The 17,590-nt window shown below is 42.1% G+C and overlaps 1 protein-coding gene across 1 annotated transcript in view; it reads right to left on the reverse strand.

Annotated features, from left to right (window-relative positions):
- Window positions 1-17,361, reverse strand: part of SCRN1 (secernin 1) — a 39,495-nt gene extending 22,134 nt beyond the window's left edge. Inside the window, exons 1-2 of the mRNA XM_058809092.1 lie at window positions 17,316-17,361; window positions 6,130-6,289 (exon numbers count right to left, since the gene is read on the reverse strand). Coding sequence (XP_058665075.1) covers window positions 6,130-6,288 — 159 coding nt within the window. The 5' untranslated portion in view covers window position 6,289; window positions 17,316-17,361. The remainder of the gene's footprint in view (window positions 1-6,129; window positions 6,290-17,315) is intronic.
- Window positions 17,362-17,590: the final 229 nt, after the last annotated feature.

Genomic DNA, 17,590 nt, shown 5'->3' on the forward strand with positions numbered 1-17,590 from the left:
TGTGCCACAGTGCAGGGGACAGCCACACACCAGGGTCCATCCAGCCTGGGCACCTCTCACATAGTCAGCCCAACTCTAGAGCTCACAGGGTCACACCAGCACAGTGAGCAGAAGTGTCTGCAGCAGCAGGATGAAACCTCAGGTAGCCAGCTCTCAGGAACACACACTGAGGATACTCACATTGTAGCCAGATATAAAAGCATTTACTAAGTGTACAAATAGAGAAAAAAGCCATTTTCTGCCACAGTGAAGTATCTCTTTCTTTTCACATTAAGAACAGTTTTTTTCTCTTTTTATGAAGACCCTAGTGCACTTTACATATGTTTTCTGTTTGCATATTATTCCCAACTGTTTGTATTCATTGCAACCAATAACTATGAAATTTGAATCTTATCTCTAGCAGTGTATAAGGATGATAAGATTTTATTTCAGGAAAAAAAAAATTATAGAAGCTAGAAAAAGCTAAACAGTTCCCCTGGCCAAAAGCAGAACAATCTGCACCCTCTGACTGACTCTAACCTGCTCTATCAAGCCACCAATAAGCCACTGTATGGAAAAGAGCTCCACAAAGCAAAATTTAAATGTCTTTAAAGAAATCAAATACCACAAAGTTCAGCAAGGCACCTAAGGCTGAGAACACTCTCTGGAGACACTATATGTCAGAGTAGGTTTAGCAGTCAAGAATGCACCTCTTGTTTTTCAAGACACAAATTTAGCAGTCTCCCGGAGGATAAGGAAAAGTAAAATTGAAATGTGGATGAAGCCTATTAATTTAATGCTTTAAAACAGTAAGGAATACATTTCAAAGAAGCCACAAAGAGCCCATGACAGAGACATCCTTGGAATTCTTGGATATCCTAGGCATTTGAAATACTTGCTCACTCATATGTTTTGACACAATTAAATGGTTTGGGTCAAGATGGAAGAGTTGACAGATTTTTGCCCCACACAATTCTAATACTCTCCCCTCCTCTTCTGTCTGCAACAATTAAAAAGGAGAATTAAAACAATTAAGAACAAAAAAGAATAGTTCAAGCTAACCAGCTTTGCTCCGGTAGCAGAAGAGAACAAACAAGCAGCACCCCCACAGTAAAAACAGGCTTTGAGAGGGCAGAAACATCCAAAAGATTTTGGCTTCCAGCTCTGAGCTGCTGCTGGGGTGAGCACTGTGCTACAAAGCAAAGTCCGACACATCAGTGTCAAGGCCAGTGGCCTGCAATGGAGCAGAAGAGAGAAAACACTCACATTAGCCAAGAAAATGGATCTGAAGGCAGGAACCAATTTCTTTTCTTAGCTGCTGTCTGCCTGTGGGGTGCCTCTCCTTTACCTCTGTGTGAAGTCTCAGGGAGAGCTCCAGCAGGGTGGCCTGGACAAAGCCTCCAGTCTGTGTGTGCAGGAGCTCTGCTGCCCACCAGCAGCTGTCTCAGTGGAGAGGCAGGAATGCAGCTTCCTAAACCCCCTCTGGACTGCAAATCTGCAGGCTAGAACCTCATTTGTTTACACAGAGTAAGCAAAATGCTCCATCACAGGCACAAACACTGCTGTGCCTCATCGAGGTTTCCTGCCAGGCACCACTCTCCCATGGAGGGGTCACTGGGGGTGCCCAGGTTTGCACCCACACCTGCAACAATGTGAGTTAGCACTGCCAGTCTCACCTGGAGGCTCCCCAAAGAGCAAATTCTCAGTAGATCCTGCTGCTGATTGACTTATGTTACCAGATTCTGAACACCTTGCCCATGACACAACGCAGGAAACCCAAATAACTGGCAACAAGGGGAACCAAAGATCCCAGAACTGAACTGCAGCACTGGTGTGATGCCTGGTGATGATGTAACAAACACCAGGATTAAGATCACCAGGTGATACAAAGCCAACTTTAATGCAGTCAAAGTCTGCTTTCCAAGCTTTACACTGTCTTGTGACACCAGGCAGGGACCCATCAGTTTCCTTTAGGTGAGTTTTTATGTCTGCAGTCCTCAAGACCAACATAGAGAAAAAATCTTACTGCTCCTCTGAAAACTCAGAGCAAGGGGAGGTAGAATGATATCCATTAAAAAAAAATACAAAAAAACCAACAGAGCAAAACAAAAGAATAACTAAGGCATAACTATGTCACGATGTTTTAGAGAACAAGAAAATTCCTCCTACCCCACAGAGGGCTGGCTTTTAGCCCAGATCTGTGTTTAATACCAACATAGTAGAAAAATTTGGAATGTTCCACACTTTTATAGACTTCTTTGCTAGTCTACCCTTTCTACTTTCCCCTTTCCATTCCTCTATAAGAAGTGCATGCTGTTAAGGTGAAAGAGCTTTTACAGCTCTGTAGTGAAACAAGAAACCAAGACTATTTTGAAATCATGAATATAAGGTCAAATTAGAGGAAAGGAAGATGGATCTAAAAGGAAAAAAAATCCACATGGGAAATTCATCCACAAAAAGTCATTTTGCCAAGACTTCTTCAGCAGAAGGAAAACCACAGCAGGTTACTAGAGAATAAAAGAAATCTAGTAAGTAAAATCTACCTTGAAAATAAGTAAGACCGAGGGACTTGCATCTTAATTCTCACTAATGTTACAAATTCTTAAAATCCTCATCTGGGGAAAAAAATAACACACTTTTAGTAGAGGAATTCCAAAATGGACCTTATTTATGCTTAGGGGAGCAACGCTTCACCTGCTCACACAAATTCAGTAGGCTGAGCACTACAAGAAGGAAGAGGGCTGATCAGCATCTGCCCCTGCAAAATTGCAATGCAGGGGAAGAACAAACCTTTGAGAAAGTTGTCACACACATACACAGAAGGGACCTTTAATGAAAAGCCCCATTGTTCAGGGTCTTGGGAACCTGCTGACGTGGAGGGAAGGAATTATGTTGATGAGCTAGCTGCAGGGTTACTTGTCTGGTAGATTGAGGCACAAAGATCAGGCTGAAAATGACTTGCAGTATTCACTGAGTCCCCCTGAGACCCTGCCACAAAGTGACTGAGAGCTGTACAGCACAGCCCTCCCAATTCCTTTATGGCAGCAATCTCACTGAATTACTGTGAGCCACTTTTGGTTACACAGTGCATTTTCACAGATGCAAACACAGGAGCAGCACAGAACAGAAATAGGAAATAAACAGGATACAAACTCCCTGACAGAGTTCTGTAGAACAATCCATGCTATTTCCACCTCTTAACAGAAATTCAGAACATGAGTGGCAGCCAACCAGGTAATCACAATTTGATACACACTGAACCACATTGTGTGCAAAAAACAGAACATAATGAAAACCAAGTCCACTATCATTGCCCATTGACGGTAAAGAAACTAAAGCAAGTATACAATATGGAATGGAGAGAAAAGCAGCTCATTTGGGAAAAAGAAACCCAAAACACTAGGATGGATGAAATGAAAAATCTAGTCAGAGGCACAAAGGATTACTGGCTTAGAAAAACTGTAGTGTGAAATGATCAGCCACATTTAAATGTATGATATTTGTAAATATCATACATTTAATTTCTCAGGGCTGTTTAGTTTTACAAAGTGCAAAGGAAGGAAAGCTGTAGTAAAAAAGAAAACCTGCTCCAACAGTAATTGGAGTGTTGGTAGCTTTCACGGGTTTCAAAGAACAAAGTATTAACCCTGAGCATGTCAAAGCTACATATGGAAGCTTTGACACTCCTCTCCACTCCCCCACCAGTTAATTACCTCTGACAAGTTTGTTCAGAGGTGGAGAGTGTTGCATGCCTGGTATTAACAAGGGAAGCAGCTGGACCCAAGCCTTTCCTTGAAGCTTTTCTTGTCTCTGAGGTAGCACTCACTACCAACACACAACGACTGTGAAAACCTCCCAGACAGCTACCTTGGACCTAACAAAACAAGTAAAATCAGCTCTGTGGTTTAACCAGCTTACTCCACTCGAAATATGCGTGAGTAAAAAAAAAATAAAAGCACATTAACAATACTTAGTGCTGAGTGTGATGAAGAGGCAGTGATAAGCAATTACTTGCACTGCTCTCAGAGAAAATGATGATGTTTTTATCCTGTGCTAGGAGGAAACAGGAAGAATTTGGAAACAGGCAAACATCTGGAGCTTGTATGTTGCTGCACACAATTTTACTTGAAAAACCTCAGGATAGCTAATGAAGAATTTCGTTGTAGTTTAGACTAGCAGAAGCCAAAGTAGTCATTAATTAGGATTTAAGCTCCTACTTTAGAAAAAAAAAGTGGCCCCCTCCAGTCTGTCATCTAAAAGTGCATCTTCACCACACTGCAACAAACTTTATCTTAATTTTTATTTTTTTTAATTCAGCATTTAAGGAGAATGCTTGCAGATCCTTGTTGGCAGATTAAATCTACAAACTGTGCTGTGCTATGAAAAGGAATTATGCTTCCTGCTCCTAAAAGGTCTGGCAAAAGAGCTGAGTTAATGACTGAATTCTAAAAAAAAAGGCACTAAACCAATTAATCATGGTGTAAAAGAGAAATCATAATAGATTATATATGCCTTAATTATATGCCAATTATAAAATTATAGATTATTATATATGGCTTAATTATATGCTTCAGCAAATTATGACAATCTCATGAAAGAATAAGATGTGGGGCAAAGAGACTAAAAGAATCAAGAACTCTTACAGTAAGTTCTTACAAATTATTCTCCATTAAGGGTACAAAATAGAGAAGCTTTCCAAAGTTGTTCTTCCCCAATAACAGAACTTTTTTTTTCCATTTCCTGTTCTATGCAGAGGTGCTTTAAAACAAACTGCTCTGAAGCTTTCTTCTTGTCTTACTGTCACACTTGTGTTACATGTGCCAGCACATGTCTACAAGGTACTACAGCACTCAACTGTGCATAGTGCTACTGGGGGAGGGGATTTATTTATATCCAAAATTAAACCATTTAATAATGCATAAGTTGTACTAGATGCTGGCAGCAAAAAGAATTAAGGGAACATTAACAGAAAGAAGAGCACCAAAGCCTGTGAAACCTGGAAGTCATCCCATTTGAAAAGCAGCATTAAAAGTGGCACTGGCCTTCAGATCTCTTCTGGGTAAGTGCCACTAGATCCACACAGAATGTGTTTGGATGAGAGGCATCAGCCTGGTGCAGAACACCTCCTGTCCTCAGCCTTCTGCAGAGCCACAGGGCCAGGAGGAAGCAGAATGCAGGGAGCCTCACAGACTCTGCTTTCCCAGCTGCCAGGCTGAGCAAGAACCTGGGACCCTAAAAGCTGCTGGCAGTGCCACATCAGGCTCTGTCTCCTCTGATAAAATGACTGCTTGCACAGATCCTTGTCTTTCCTTCTGATGCCTCACTCTCTTCATTCCACCTTCACTTTACACTTTCCCCTCTTCCTATCTTCTGGTTCATTTGTCCCTTTGCTTCACTCTTCCACATCTGCTTATCCTTTCATTTCTCCTGTCATTAGAACAAGGCTGCAGTGACAGACTACAATTACAACAACCTCCAGCAGGGTCCCTGTCAACCTGCAGCCACGGCATCAGTGTCCAGCTTCAGGACTCCACATCCAGCCTGGGTTCAAGAAAAGCCACAGCACTAAAAATTGGCCATGATGCAGGTGCAGAACATGCCAACAGAGCCCATGGCATGTACAAGAGTTAAGTCTGGCTTACAAACTTGAGCACTCGCATTCTCCTCCTCTCACATTCCCTTATTAGAATACAAGTTCCTCAAGTCCCAGATTTCTGGCTAAGTTTCTGAAAAACAGATTTCCTGTTTTTCAACCTGTGTAGCATAGCCAGGCCCCATTACTGCCAAATAACAACCATGAATGAGAGTAATTCATTTGGCACACGACAAACTCCAAAAATTAGCTTCTAGTTCCAGTTAGCCAGGAGATTTTTCCCTTAGAAGTAAATCAATTGACCACATGGTGCAGGAATCTGAGATGTGAGCAGTTTTGCCTGTCTGCCAGAAAAAGTAGAGGTCATTTCTCCCCCGTTAAAAAAGTTACATTGTAAGTTTCATTTTCAAACTTGTAAAAAAATCTTTTCTTTTTCTACTCGGGAGATTTGAGTGAAGCAAGTAAGGACTCCACAATCTGATGGGAAAACAAGACAGTATTCATTTCTTCCAGCAACAGTGATTTCTCCCAGTTTGAATGCCACAATTCACCCTTACCTCCACTTTGCTTCCTGGCTCATGCTCTGCAGCAGCAAAGTACACCACCTCCTGTACTTCATCTCTGGGCCGTGCAGAGTTCTTCCCAAACACCACCAGCCCATCCTTGGAACAGGGGGGCAAGGCTACAAAACAGTAGCTTGGAGGAGCTGCAGCCATCCTAGGAAGGAAAGAAAGCATCAACAAACAAAACTAGTGGGGTTTTTTATTCATAACTGCATAGATTAGAGAGTCATTCAGCCTACTGGTACCAGCTGTAGCTAAGAGGGAATGCACTCCCTCTGTCAGTCGATTGTCCAGTGATGAGTGAAGAACGGGTCAGCTCAAAGGAAGCCTATCTGAATTTAATTTTAAAAATATAATAATTTGCATCATTTTTCACCCAAGCTTTGTGAAGGCATAAATGGAGAAAAGGCAAGAGAACTGTGCCTTGATGAGCCTGCTTAGTCCCCACTGAAAGAAGATACTCTGCACTGGAGCTCCTTGGGAACGTATGACCTAGATGTATTCTGCTGACTCAGGCAAGTGCAGAGACACAGAATAACTTTAAATAATTTACTCCCTCTGCTCCCATGCACTTCAATATTTTTAAAAAGGAAAGATAAAACATGTTTGAGGGATTCCTGAAAGAGGACAATAGTATAACTGGAAACAGAAGAAAGATACAGCACAATTACATCCAAAACTGTCAGTCAATTTATCTACTCAGATGGGAGAGAGACTGAAGCACTAATTGCACTTTATTTTCTTTGTGGTTTGTCTGCATTGCTGCTCTTACCTGAAGTCAATTGATTGCTGTTTATTTGTTTAGGTAGACTAATGTGACATGTTCATAGGATAATTTTAAGTGTTTGCAATAACAATATATTAAGAAAAATATAAACTGTTTCAGGACTATTACACTACTGTAGCTGGTCTTGTGTACATTGCCATATGTGACATTTTTTTCCACCATTTAGAAAAATTTCTGGTACATATGGCTACAAAACAAAACTGTGGGGTGTTTATCACTTGTTTAAAAAGCACTTAACACAGATGTCTAAATTTTCTTCATAATTCTTATCACAGCAATAGAAACTCAATAATATACAAATATACCCAAACAAACAAACATGTTTCTCTTAATCTTCTACAATATCATGAAGAAGTAAAATACTTGCACACATTTGCTCTCCTTAGAAACAATCAGCACTTGAGTTTCCCCTCCAAATTCATCTGCAAGACAATGCTGGGCATGGGGAAGTGTGCAAAGCTGTTTTTTTACCATTAGCTTGCATATGCTTCAAACCATTCAAATTTTACTTTTTCTTTTTTTTTTTTTTTTAAGCTGCCATTTGAGTACATCTCTCAGAACAGCAGATAATAAAATAGAGGAAGAATTCCTTTTCTATAGAGACTGTAATCCATAAAATGGTAATTGTTTGCCTGTGGGCTATGAACAGATCACACAGATGCTCAACCTTGCAAAAAAAGGTCAAGTGGTTCCATGTTAGAAGTGCCCTCTACCAACACAACGTGAGGCAATGAATTGTCCAGGGAACTCACACAACCTTTCCATTTAGGTAAAATTATATTCATCCACTTGAGCTGAAAATGCATTAGGAAACAAACAAATCCCTTTTCATAAGCAGAGTTTTGACCAGTGGGAAAGGACAAGCTACTCTGAGCTGGAATTACTTCAGCTCATAAAGCACATCTGTCAGAGGACCCTGGGCTGCAGATCTGCCTGTTGTGCCTCTAATCTGGGACATTGCTGGCTCTACAGGAGTGTCTTGCACACAGAACACATAAAAAGTCCCACTCCAGTTGCCATGCATTGCGTGCAAGTCCTCAGAGCACCTGCGGTGTAACTGGAACCAGGAGTGTTTGTGGAGTGTTTGCCCAACCTTCAGCACTAATGAAACCATTCAGTACTTTGTTATTAATTACTCCAAGTATGAGTATTGCTGTGCTGGTGATGTCAATGAAACTGCTTTCCAGAACTCTCGGAGTTTCCACCTGCCTTCAGGTAACTCATCTTTTAGAGCACCAAATCTGTCCTCTGATACATTGCCAAATGAGCCAAAATCTCTAACAACTTGCAGATTTAGTGAGGATCTCACTACTCAAAAGTATTTCCTTTATTCCAAACACTAGCTAAGCAGATTTATTCGAAATACATGACACAGCTGAAAAACATTAAGCATCCAAGAGCCTAGCAAGAAAGGTTAAAATTATATACAATACTAATTTTTATTAAATTAATACCTAAACCTATTGGCAGATAAGCTTAAGAAGAGGGGAAATATTTCAGCATTCTGTTACTAAACAAATACAAAGGTATGCAGGGCAGACATTTACATACCTACACTCTGAGTAGATAGGGAAAAGAATTAAAAGCTTATAGGTATCGAATGCCCTTAAAATTCTGAAACCTCCCTGAAAGAAATAGTCTCAACTATGTGAGAGATTTTATTTTGTATGTGTGAGATTTTATTTTTTCCCCCCTTAAATATACCAACAGTTACTGAACCTAAAACAAATTGCCATTTTGGTAATGTTTTATAAGTATGAAAGTATGCAAGTATGAGTAAGTGTGGGATTTTTTTTTTTCCTTAAATACACCAACAGTTACTGAACCAAAAACAAACTTGCCATTTTGGTAATGCTTCTTAAGCATGAAAGTATGAGTAAGCTCCTCTATAACTAGAGTTCCCTTCAACACACAGTGTATTTCATAAGCATGAGCAAGCTGCCCAGCAAGTAGAGGTCACTTCAACACAGTGTATTTCACACAGGCAAGTATGTAACAGTCAAACACTATGTCAAATGCTTTAACCTTATCCTGAAAACACGACTGTCAGTGGAGGAGTTTGCACTGGGATCCCAGATTACATTTCAGAGAAGGAAGCCATCCAGCAGTTACTGCAGTTCAAATCTACTCAGTTTGCTAGGCAGCACTTTTTCCCTGAACCTCATTTGGTTCATTTTGAATATGACAAGGATGGCCATTTCTCAGACATACCCACAACCTCTACTTGTTCAGAACTCTACTGTACTTTATTTTCCTCCATCACATAGCTCAAACAGTCTGTTAGCAGCCACCTATCTAAGCAGGACATTTCTACTTGCCTGCTTCATGTTCTTCTTTTCTTTAATCAGCTTCAGGTTGTCCTCATGCTCATTTTCACATATTTGCCACCTCTTTGCTCTCTTACACAGCTCAATACTGGACAAACATCTTTCACCCACAGGAGGAAAAGAACACTCCTTCATGGTACCTCTGATAAATCAGCCTGACTTTTGAAATCACCTAGTGTTATAATTCCTACACTTTTTTTCACAGAGAGTTTGCTCCTCCAGTGAAAAGTAATCCTGAAAACCTCAGAAAACAGAGGGAATGACTGCAAATAGATCTCAAAGAACAGCTTGCTGCCCATGCACACAGTTCTTCACCACAGAGCATGTGAAGCACAGTGGCCTGATTTTCTCAGCAGACCATACCTCAGACCTACATTCTGCTGTAGGCAGAGGTAAACCTACACATTTGTCTCAATTGCAAACCATCACACTCATAGACGGGCAAATTCAGAGAAATGAGGACTGTACAGACCATTGTAGCTACATCCAGCACCACTCTGCTATGGGAGCCCTGGAAATGGCCAAAGAGCTGCACATCATGCTGTGCCACAATGGAATAACTGCTGCACTTGCAGGGAGTTAACAGGCACCATGCTTGGCTGGCCTCGAATCACTGCAGGCACAAAGGTTGAAAAAAGAGTTCTGAGCAGCAGCCACAAGCTAATACACTCCACTTGCCATCTTTTTATTTGACAAAAACACACTGCAGCAGGGATGCGATATTCCACCTGGTCTTTTTTTTCCAGTCTCCTGCATTCTGACACTACAAAGAAGACTTCCTTAACAAGTTCCTTTATTAAGATCTTTTCTCATTGTGATAAGTCCCATTTAACACCTGACAAGCCAAATTAATTGTATGAATATATCACCACTGCTGTCAGTGGTAAAACAGACAGTACTGAGTATTTTAAAGCAGAAAGAAAGGAGTAACAACCATTGGGCAATCACAGAATCAAAACAGTTGGAAAATACCCCCATGATCATCGAGTCCATCCTCTGAGCAAACCATCACAGCACTAGGTGCCATATCCAGGGGTTTCTCAAACACCCCCAGGGATGGTGACTCCATCACCTCCCTGGGATGGAGGTGCTTCACATGCTTAACAAGTGAAGAAATTCCTCCTGATGTCCAACCCGAGCCTCCCCTGGTGTAGACCATGTGCTCTTCCCCTGTCACTGACTTCCCCTGTCACTGGCTGATCCCCAGGCAGCTCCAGCCTCCTTTCAGGCAGCTGTAGGGAGCAATAAGGCCTCCCCTGAGCCTCCTTTTCTCCAGGCTGAACACCCACAGCTCCCTCGCCTGCCCCTCGTAGGGATCACTCTTCACAGCTTCATTGCTCTTCTCTGAACAAATGTCTGGCTCCAAATATCACAAAGGGAAACAACAGGTACAACAATTATCAGGGCTTTATAAACATGTCTGAACATTGCTATGCTCCTGAAATAGGGTGAACAGGGGTGTGTTATTGCCTAGCATCACCTCAAGAAAAACTAAACCCACAAATCTGGATAAACATAAAGCACCAACTTTCAGGTTAAAAATATCAAAACCTGAAACATTTTACATGAGGATCTTACAGATGCTGACACATATTTTAAAACCTCATAAATTCCAATTAGAACAACTTGTGCTATTATAAATAAAATCTCTGTCTAGTAAAAAAAAATCTCTAGTAAATACCTATCCACAATCAGAAATTTAAAGTGCTCAACACAGAATAAAATCACTATTAAATCTGTGCATAGAAGTTGTGACAATCTAATGGAAACTTCATTTAGAGGTCATTTTTCACTTACAAAGAAATGAACAGACAAATAATGCTGGAAGAGAGATTAACATACAGAACAGAGATTGCAGTAACCCATCCTCCACCTCATGAACATGAGTGTCAGAGGCTGAAGCCACGCTCTTAAGAAAATAGAGACAGGCATAAATAATTCAGTGTGCTTTGGAGCCTTCCTTCCCCCAGCCCCAGAAACCTGAAATAGCTATGCATCCACAACAAAGCACTCTCAGCTTAGCATGACAGAGTCCAAACTAAAGAAAGGAAGATTTTCATAGTAACGCATTTTAGATTCCTTGGGGGTTTATTCTGTTATTTTTTCAGAATAACACTGTGTACTTCTCTGAAAGCTGTAATTTGGTACTGCAATAATCTTTTATAAAGTGCAAGAATCTGACTGCTACAATAAAATTACTTCTCAGAAAAATAACTTTATCTTCCCACATCAAATAGATGTTGATTTTTAAAGTCAACTTATTTTCCTGGTTTGCCAAAATAACCTGAAGACATTCAGCACAAAGTAATTAATAGTTTTACAAAGCTACAAATTATGTGAAAACTGGCTCACCAACAACAGCTTTCAGTTGCTCTTTTTAAGAAAAAAAATACCAAAAATAAACATTTTTTAATGAACTATTGTGATCTTGAAGCACTTATAACAAGTTAGTGTTCAAGTAATGCCAAAACTTATGAAAGTACAACTGAATTTGCTCTTTTCTCTGTCTTCTCTGTCAATTGAAAAACAAAACAATAGGTTTACAATGAAAGTGCAGCACTCAGTAGGAAGCAGTGGGTGTTAAAAAGGATTGGTGAGAAAAAAGGATTGTGAGAAAAAGAGGGTGAAAGTAAGGGTCTGTCTTGAAATTTAACTGACGTTTACTGAACTAAACCAATATTTGCTCTTCAGACTCCTCTTTTAATTGCTGCTCACTTAATGCCCTGCAACTTTTTCTCAGGGAAAGCTAGAGATGCTGCTAACATCACACACCCTTTGGGTTTAATAGAAGTTTCCAAAATGTTAATTAGTAGTTATTGTTGATCTCAGTTAAGATTTACACCAGATGACAAAGATCTGGAGATCTGAAGGAACTATTCCTGCATAGAGCAAGTCCTTTCCAGCAAGGAAAGACATTTGAAGTGATGTATGTCTGCAAACAGTTCTGTCCCCAACACACTATGCAGAAGTTGTTTTCCACACAATATAGTCTCTTGCTCAAAAATGTGATAATATCCAGTCATTATCATGTAAAAGGTGCTACATGAGAGGTCAGCTGCCACCAATACAGATCTTCTTCACAAGAAACTGGAGCAACGCTCAAGCAGATATTAACGATATTAAGCTTCACTGAGACCAAGCAGTCAGCTCTGACACCAGAAAAGCATTCATCTCATGCTGTGATGAGTAGCATTCAGCTGTAAAATTTGCCTTGTATTGATCTGGCTCAGAAGCTGGCAAAACTTCAGCTTGATCAGGCCAAACCTTCACCCAGGAGCACAACTGCTGTGTCCATTACTCAGCACAGCCATGCTAGCAAGCAAGGATGGAGCAAGGAACAGCACACCTTGCTTTCATCCACTCCAGTGAGGCTCCACAGATACATCACACAGACTCATCTTTCAAACACTTTTTGTCTTCAAGGGCTTTGTTGGTACAACTGTCAAGCTCTCTGAAGCTCAGACATGATCAAAGTGTTGTACAGGGTGAAGACTAAACCTCTCCTAATTGCCAATGTTTCAAGCACACCTGAGATTGTCCTAGATTAATATTATGATTATTAATGTCCTAGATTAATAGTACCATTATTAATGCTAGTAATAATCAACATAATGCTCTCAAGACAGCACAGGTGTCCACAAAAACAAGTGTGGTGGTGTAAACACTCAGGTTTCATCTCAGACCTCCACAGTAGTTTGGTCAGAACATCAGTTTCATTGATCATATTGATCCTTCCACCCTCACTTATTTGGTTTCTTCAAATTAAAGCTGGTCTTTAGCAGGTGCTTTAGGTCACAGAAATTCAGGCTGCTAAACTCCTTGCTCCTAAGTTTGGACCATATTCTGATGATGGCAGCATTTTCTTTAATATTTATCTTACAAAAGAGATTTGAGCTGCTTTTAAGGTCCAGAGAGCACATTAAACCTTTTATGAAGACATATAATGTGGTTTTGTGTATTAAAGGATGACTATTCCTCACTATATTTTGTGCTTTTATAAAACAGAAATCCAGCTGTGCTAATATTGCTGAACTATTTCAGTAACATTTAAAGATTTCAAAAAACCTGTTTTCATTGCAACCAGAAAGAGTAAGTGAACTAATCTGCAAGAAACATTTACAATAAAAAACACAGCCAACATTTGAGCAAGGATCCTCAGATTTGGATCAAGGCTCTCTCATTAGGAAAGGAAGAATATTTGGAATGGGCCATGCATCATTTATTCTCAACTCTTCCATATTTTAAATGGAGATGCAAAAGAAAAGTCTGTTACAATTGTGAAAACTCAGTTCAGGGCTTAGTTGTTGGTTTTCAACCTCTATTTTAACTCTAAATTAAGATGTTTCTTGTGCCTGAGACAAGCTTGTATTTCCATCTACAAATCAAGCCCAGCATCTTATGCACACAGAGACATGTGACCTCTGCACCCTGCAGAAAAGCAGTGCTTCCAAAAACAGAAATGAAAAGCAAAATTCATTCAGCTGCAGGCCCAGAACAAAGACAGCAAACTGAAAGGCACAATAATAATACTGTTCCCATCTAAGGAAACACTGAAAGGTTTTCTTTTTTTTTTTTTAATGACAATTTTAATGCATGACTTATCAGGCAAGAGGAAGGTTGCATGTATTAAGAAATTAGAAAGCAGACACTGTTCCTGAATATAAAGCACAAAACCATACCAGATCCCTGTGTCCCTATCATTTGGACATTTCATTATCAGACCTAAGTCAAATTGTTTGACTCTTTCCTAACTACCAATGGATGATGATGCCAATTTATTGCTTGAAGGTGCCACATCCAACTGTGATTGTTTCTGTCCCTCCAACCTGTGCCTCCAAGAGGAGTTTGATGAGCAGCTGAAATGCTGAAATTTAACAAGCCACGCTCAACACTTCTTCTTCTTCTTTTTTTTTTTTTTTTACATTAACTATATGTTGAACATTTCTCAAGAATTTACTCAAAATGGTCAAACTTTGAGTCAGGGATTTGGGATGGCCTTTTTCTCCAGTAAATTTACTTTTATTTTTGAATTATGAGAAATAGCAATTCCCTACCCAGGCATAAAATCAAGTTGCACTTCAAAGCTGTACTAAGCTGTGTGCTCCCTTCAGTCATTTAACTGAACAAATGCACAATAGGCCTGGAAGGAATTGAAAATATTTCTCTTGCTGTATGTGGGGGAAAATTTGGGATATTCCTGCCAACAGCTGTCAGATTGCTTTAGACTGTCTAAAAAAAACCAAACAGGTAGTGGCCATCAAATGAGCATTCTAGAATTCTTCAACACTTTAAGTCCCAACAAATGGTGAAACTTCAGCTGTTATAAAAGTTTACAATCCCCTGACCAACCAGTTCTATTTTAATTCTGTAATACAACCTTGTCCAAAGTATGTCCTTGCTTTCAAAGCAGGCATCTTTCAAAATAAGACAGGATCTTATTTTTTGCCCCACGTAATCTGAATTATGTTAATGAAAACATAGTTCTATTGAAAAACAAATCAGGGTCAGTCATCCAGAAGACAACAGATTTCAGACTCATTTCCATCACAGGCTGCACATACAGGGAAAATTCATTATTTACACAGACTTTTCACTGAGTGGGTGTCAGTGCTCTTAATTAAGTCCCCAAGCAGTCACAGAACTCCATCCCTTTTGGCTCTTATCCCAGCCCGCAGTTTAAGGTCATATTTGTAGCACTCTCCATTTTGTAGGGAAGCACCTGCTCTCTTGCTCCTGTCACTGGGGCACAGACCCTTGTTAGGGGCTGCTGGCATCTGAAGCATCTTTGTGCAACACCCAGGTTCCCAAGGAGGAGCTGCTGACTGTGGTTTTTGCTGTTTGTGAGGATGCAGCTCAGTCGCGTTCTGCGCCTCGGTCGGGTCTCGGTCCCTGCGCAAGGGAGGCTGCCCAGCTCCTCACAGCTGCCTAATGCACGCTGACTGCTGTCACTTCACATCAGCAACACTGCTATGTCAACACGGAGCAACACAAAAAGCATCAAAGTAGCTCGCTGGAAGCCTCCCTGTGGTTTTAAACATACCCCAAAAACCAGAAAGGGTTGCAACATTATCCATAGGAGTTTGTAAATGCTAGGATTTAATGTAGCACACTGTCAGAAACCAGGCATTCACAGAGGCAGGTCTGGGGAGCAATTCTGTTTCTCAAGCGGCTGAATTTACAGCAAAGAGAAAAATACACTATGGGGATAATGCCCATATTCACAACACTTCAAGTTCATAATAAAGAAACTCTTGCTAGAAGCTTTGAACATCTGGCAAACTTTCCAACAAGCAAGCTGCATAAAGCATCCACAGTTGATGGCTTCTGAAGGAGAGGGTGGAGAGCCAAATTCAGCACCCTTTACCAAAGACACCAACCTTGGCACAAGTAAATAAGTGGAGCTGCAATCATGCCATACTTTACCAGAAGAAAACAAACAAACAAACAGAAAAGTTACAAATGTCTTTCAAAACTGGAAGAGACCTTGAAAAATCTCAAGCTTTAAGCATTAAAAAATACTATTCTGGGGAGGACAAAACTGACTGATACCAATAAAGGATTTTCATCCACCACATTTGCCTCAATACAACACCTGCCTTTTTAGACTGCTTCTGTAAGCTCTGGGACATAAGCTACTTACAGCATTATAAAAGGTTTAACTTAATTTCAGTGTTGGTTCACCTCAAAAAAGCAGAAAGTCCCATGTACAGAGATCTACTTCCTAAGTAGAATATGACTGGAGGGTTTTCAAGATTTTGTTTTGCCTGGCTGGAAGATTTAGAGTGCATATTATGAACAAAAAGCATGTTTGAAGGTGCCTTAAATCACTAATCCTACAACAGCTTTTAGAGCAATAGTTGAAACTGTAGTAGCCTATAACCAAATGAGTCAGTCAATCCACTTCTCACAAGTTCATATATTTATTATCTTTTAAACTAGCTAGTACAGACACATAGCTTGCATCACAAAATTTACCAAGTTTACTACAGCACAATATTTTCTCTGGGTTTATTAAAGTTTCATATCCTACAGATATGGATGGCTTTTCTCAGTTGTGCGACACTTTTTCATAGGGATAGATTTATAAGCATGTGCATTCATAGCATCAAGGCCCTAAGCTCTCTTCCGTTTGAGAATCTGGTTTAATACGATTTATTTCCCCTTTAACTATCAGTACTGGAGAATTTTCTCTTTAAGGCAGATTAATCATAGCCTGTACCATTATTACAGCAGCACAAATAGAGATGTCAGTTTGTAGGATATATCTACCTGCAGGGAGGTTTATCTGCTCATCAGTGACTGAAACCAGCACTTACCTACCTGAGCGTAACAGTATGCTTAGAAAGGCACATGAAGGCATCTAGGTTTCAAGGTGACCATACGAAAAGGCACCTTCAAGAAAAAGACGGGGGGAAACAACCCTCGACGGGTCCTTACAGAGCAGAAGGGAAACCAGCAGCGACTAGAGAGTGCAGCCAGCGAAGACGAGAGGCCGGAGAGCCGGGAAGGCAAAGGACAGCCGGGGACAGCATCTGCTGATGGCACCGAGCCCTGCCCGCACGGCCGGCCCGGGGGAGGCGGCGGCGCGGCCCCGGAGCGGGAGGCGCGCAGGGACCGCCAGGTGCGCGGAGCCCCGGGGACACCGCCCGTCCGCCCCGGCCCCGGAGAGCGGCTCTGCGCCATCCTCCGCGCCAGCCCCGCCGCTCCTGCCGCCATCCCCCACGGCTCCCTCCTGCTCTGCCTCCCGACATCCCTCCTTGCCTCCCTACATCCCTCTCTGCCTCCCTACATCCCTCTCTGCCTCCCTCCATCCCTCCTCGCCTCCCTCCATCCCTCTTCGCCTCCCTCTCTCCCTGCTTCCCTCCCTGTCCGCCGCCGCCGCCCGGCGCTGGCGGGGCGAGCCCCGCCGGGAAGGTCGCTGCCCGCGGACCCCGACACTTTCCCCCGCGCCGAGCACTGACACGCCAGCCCGGCCGCGCCGCGCCGCTCCGCGGAGGACGGGGCCGGGGAGGCGATGGGGAGGCGATGCCGCCCTGCCCCCGGCGCTCCCGGCACCGCTCCCGTACCTGCGCGCCGCTCCCGCCGCTCCCGCTCCGCTCGGCCCCGCGGCGCCCCGGCCCCGCCCCCTGCGCGCGCAGCCGCCGAGTCCCGGGCGCCGCCGGCGGAGGGCGCGGCCCCGAGAGCGCTGCGGCCGCTCCGCACCGGGGATGCTCCGGGTACCGCGCAGCCCGAGCCCCGCGCCTTGGGAGGGCCCTGGAGCATCCCGCTGCGGTCCTGCCCGCGGAGAGCCAGCGTCCGGAATGTTATCCTCAGCCCGTCTGGAGGACCGAGAGCGTGCCGA

The sequence above is a fragment of the Ammospiza caudacuta genome, chromosome 1 (genome assembly GCF_027887145.1).
Source record: "Ammospiza caudacuta isolate bAmmCau1 chromosome 1, bAmmCau1.pri, whole genome shotgun sequence".
Classification (NCBI taxonomy): Eukaryota; Metazoa; Chordata; class Aves; order Passeriformes; family Passerellidae; genus Ammospiza; species Ammospiza caudacuta.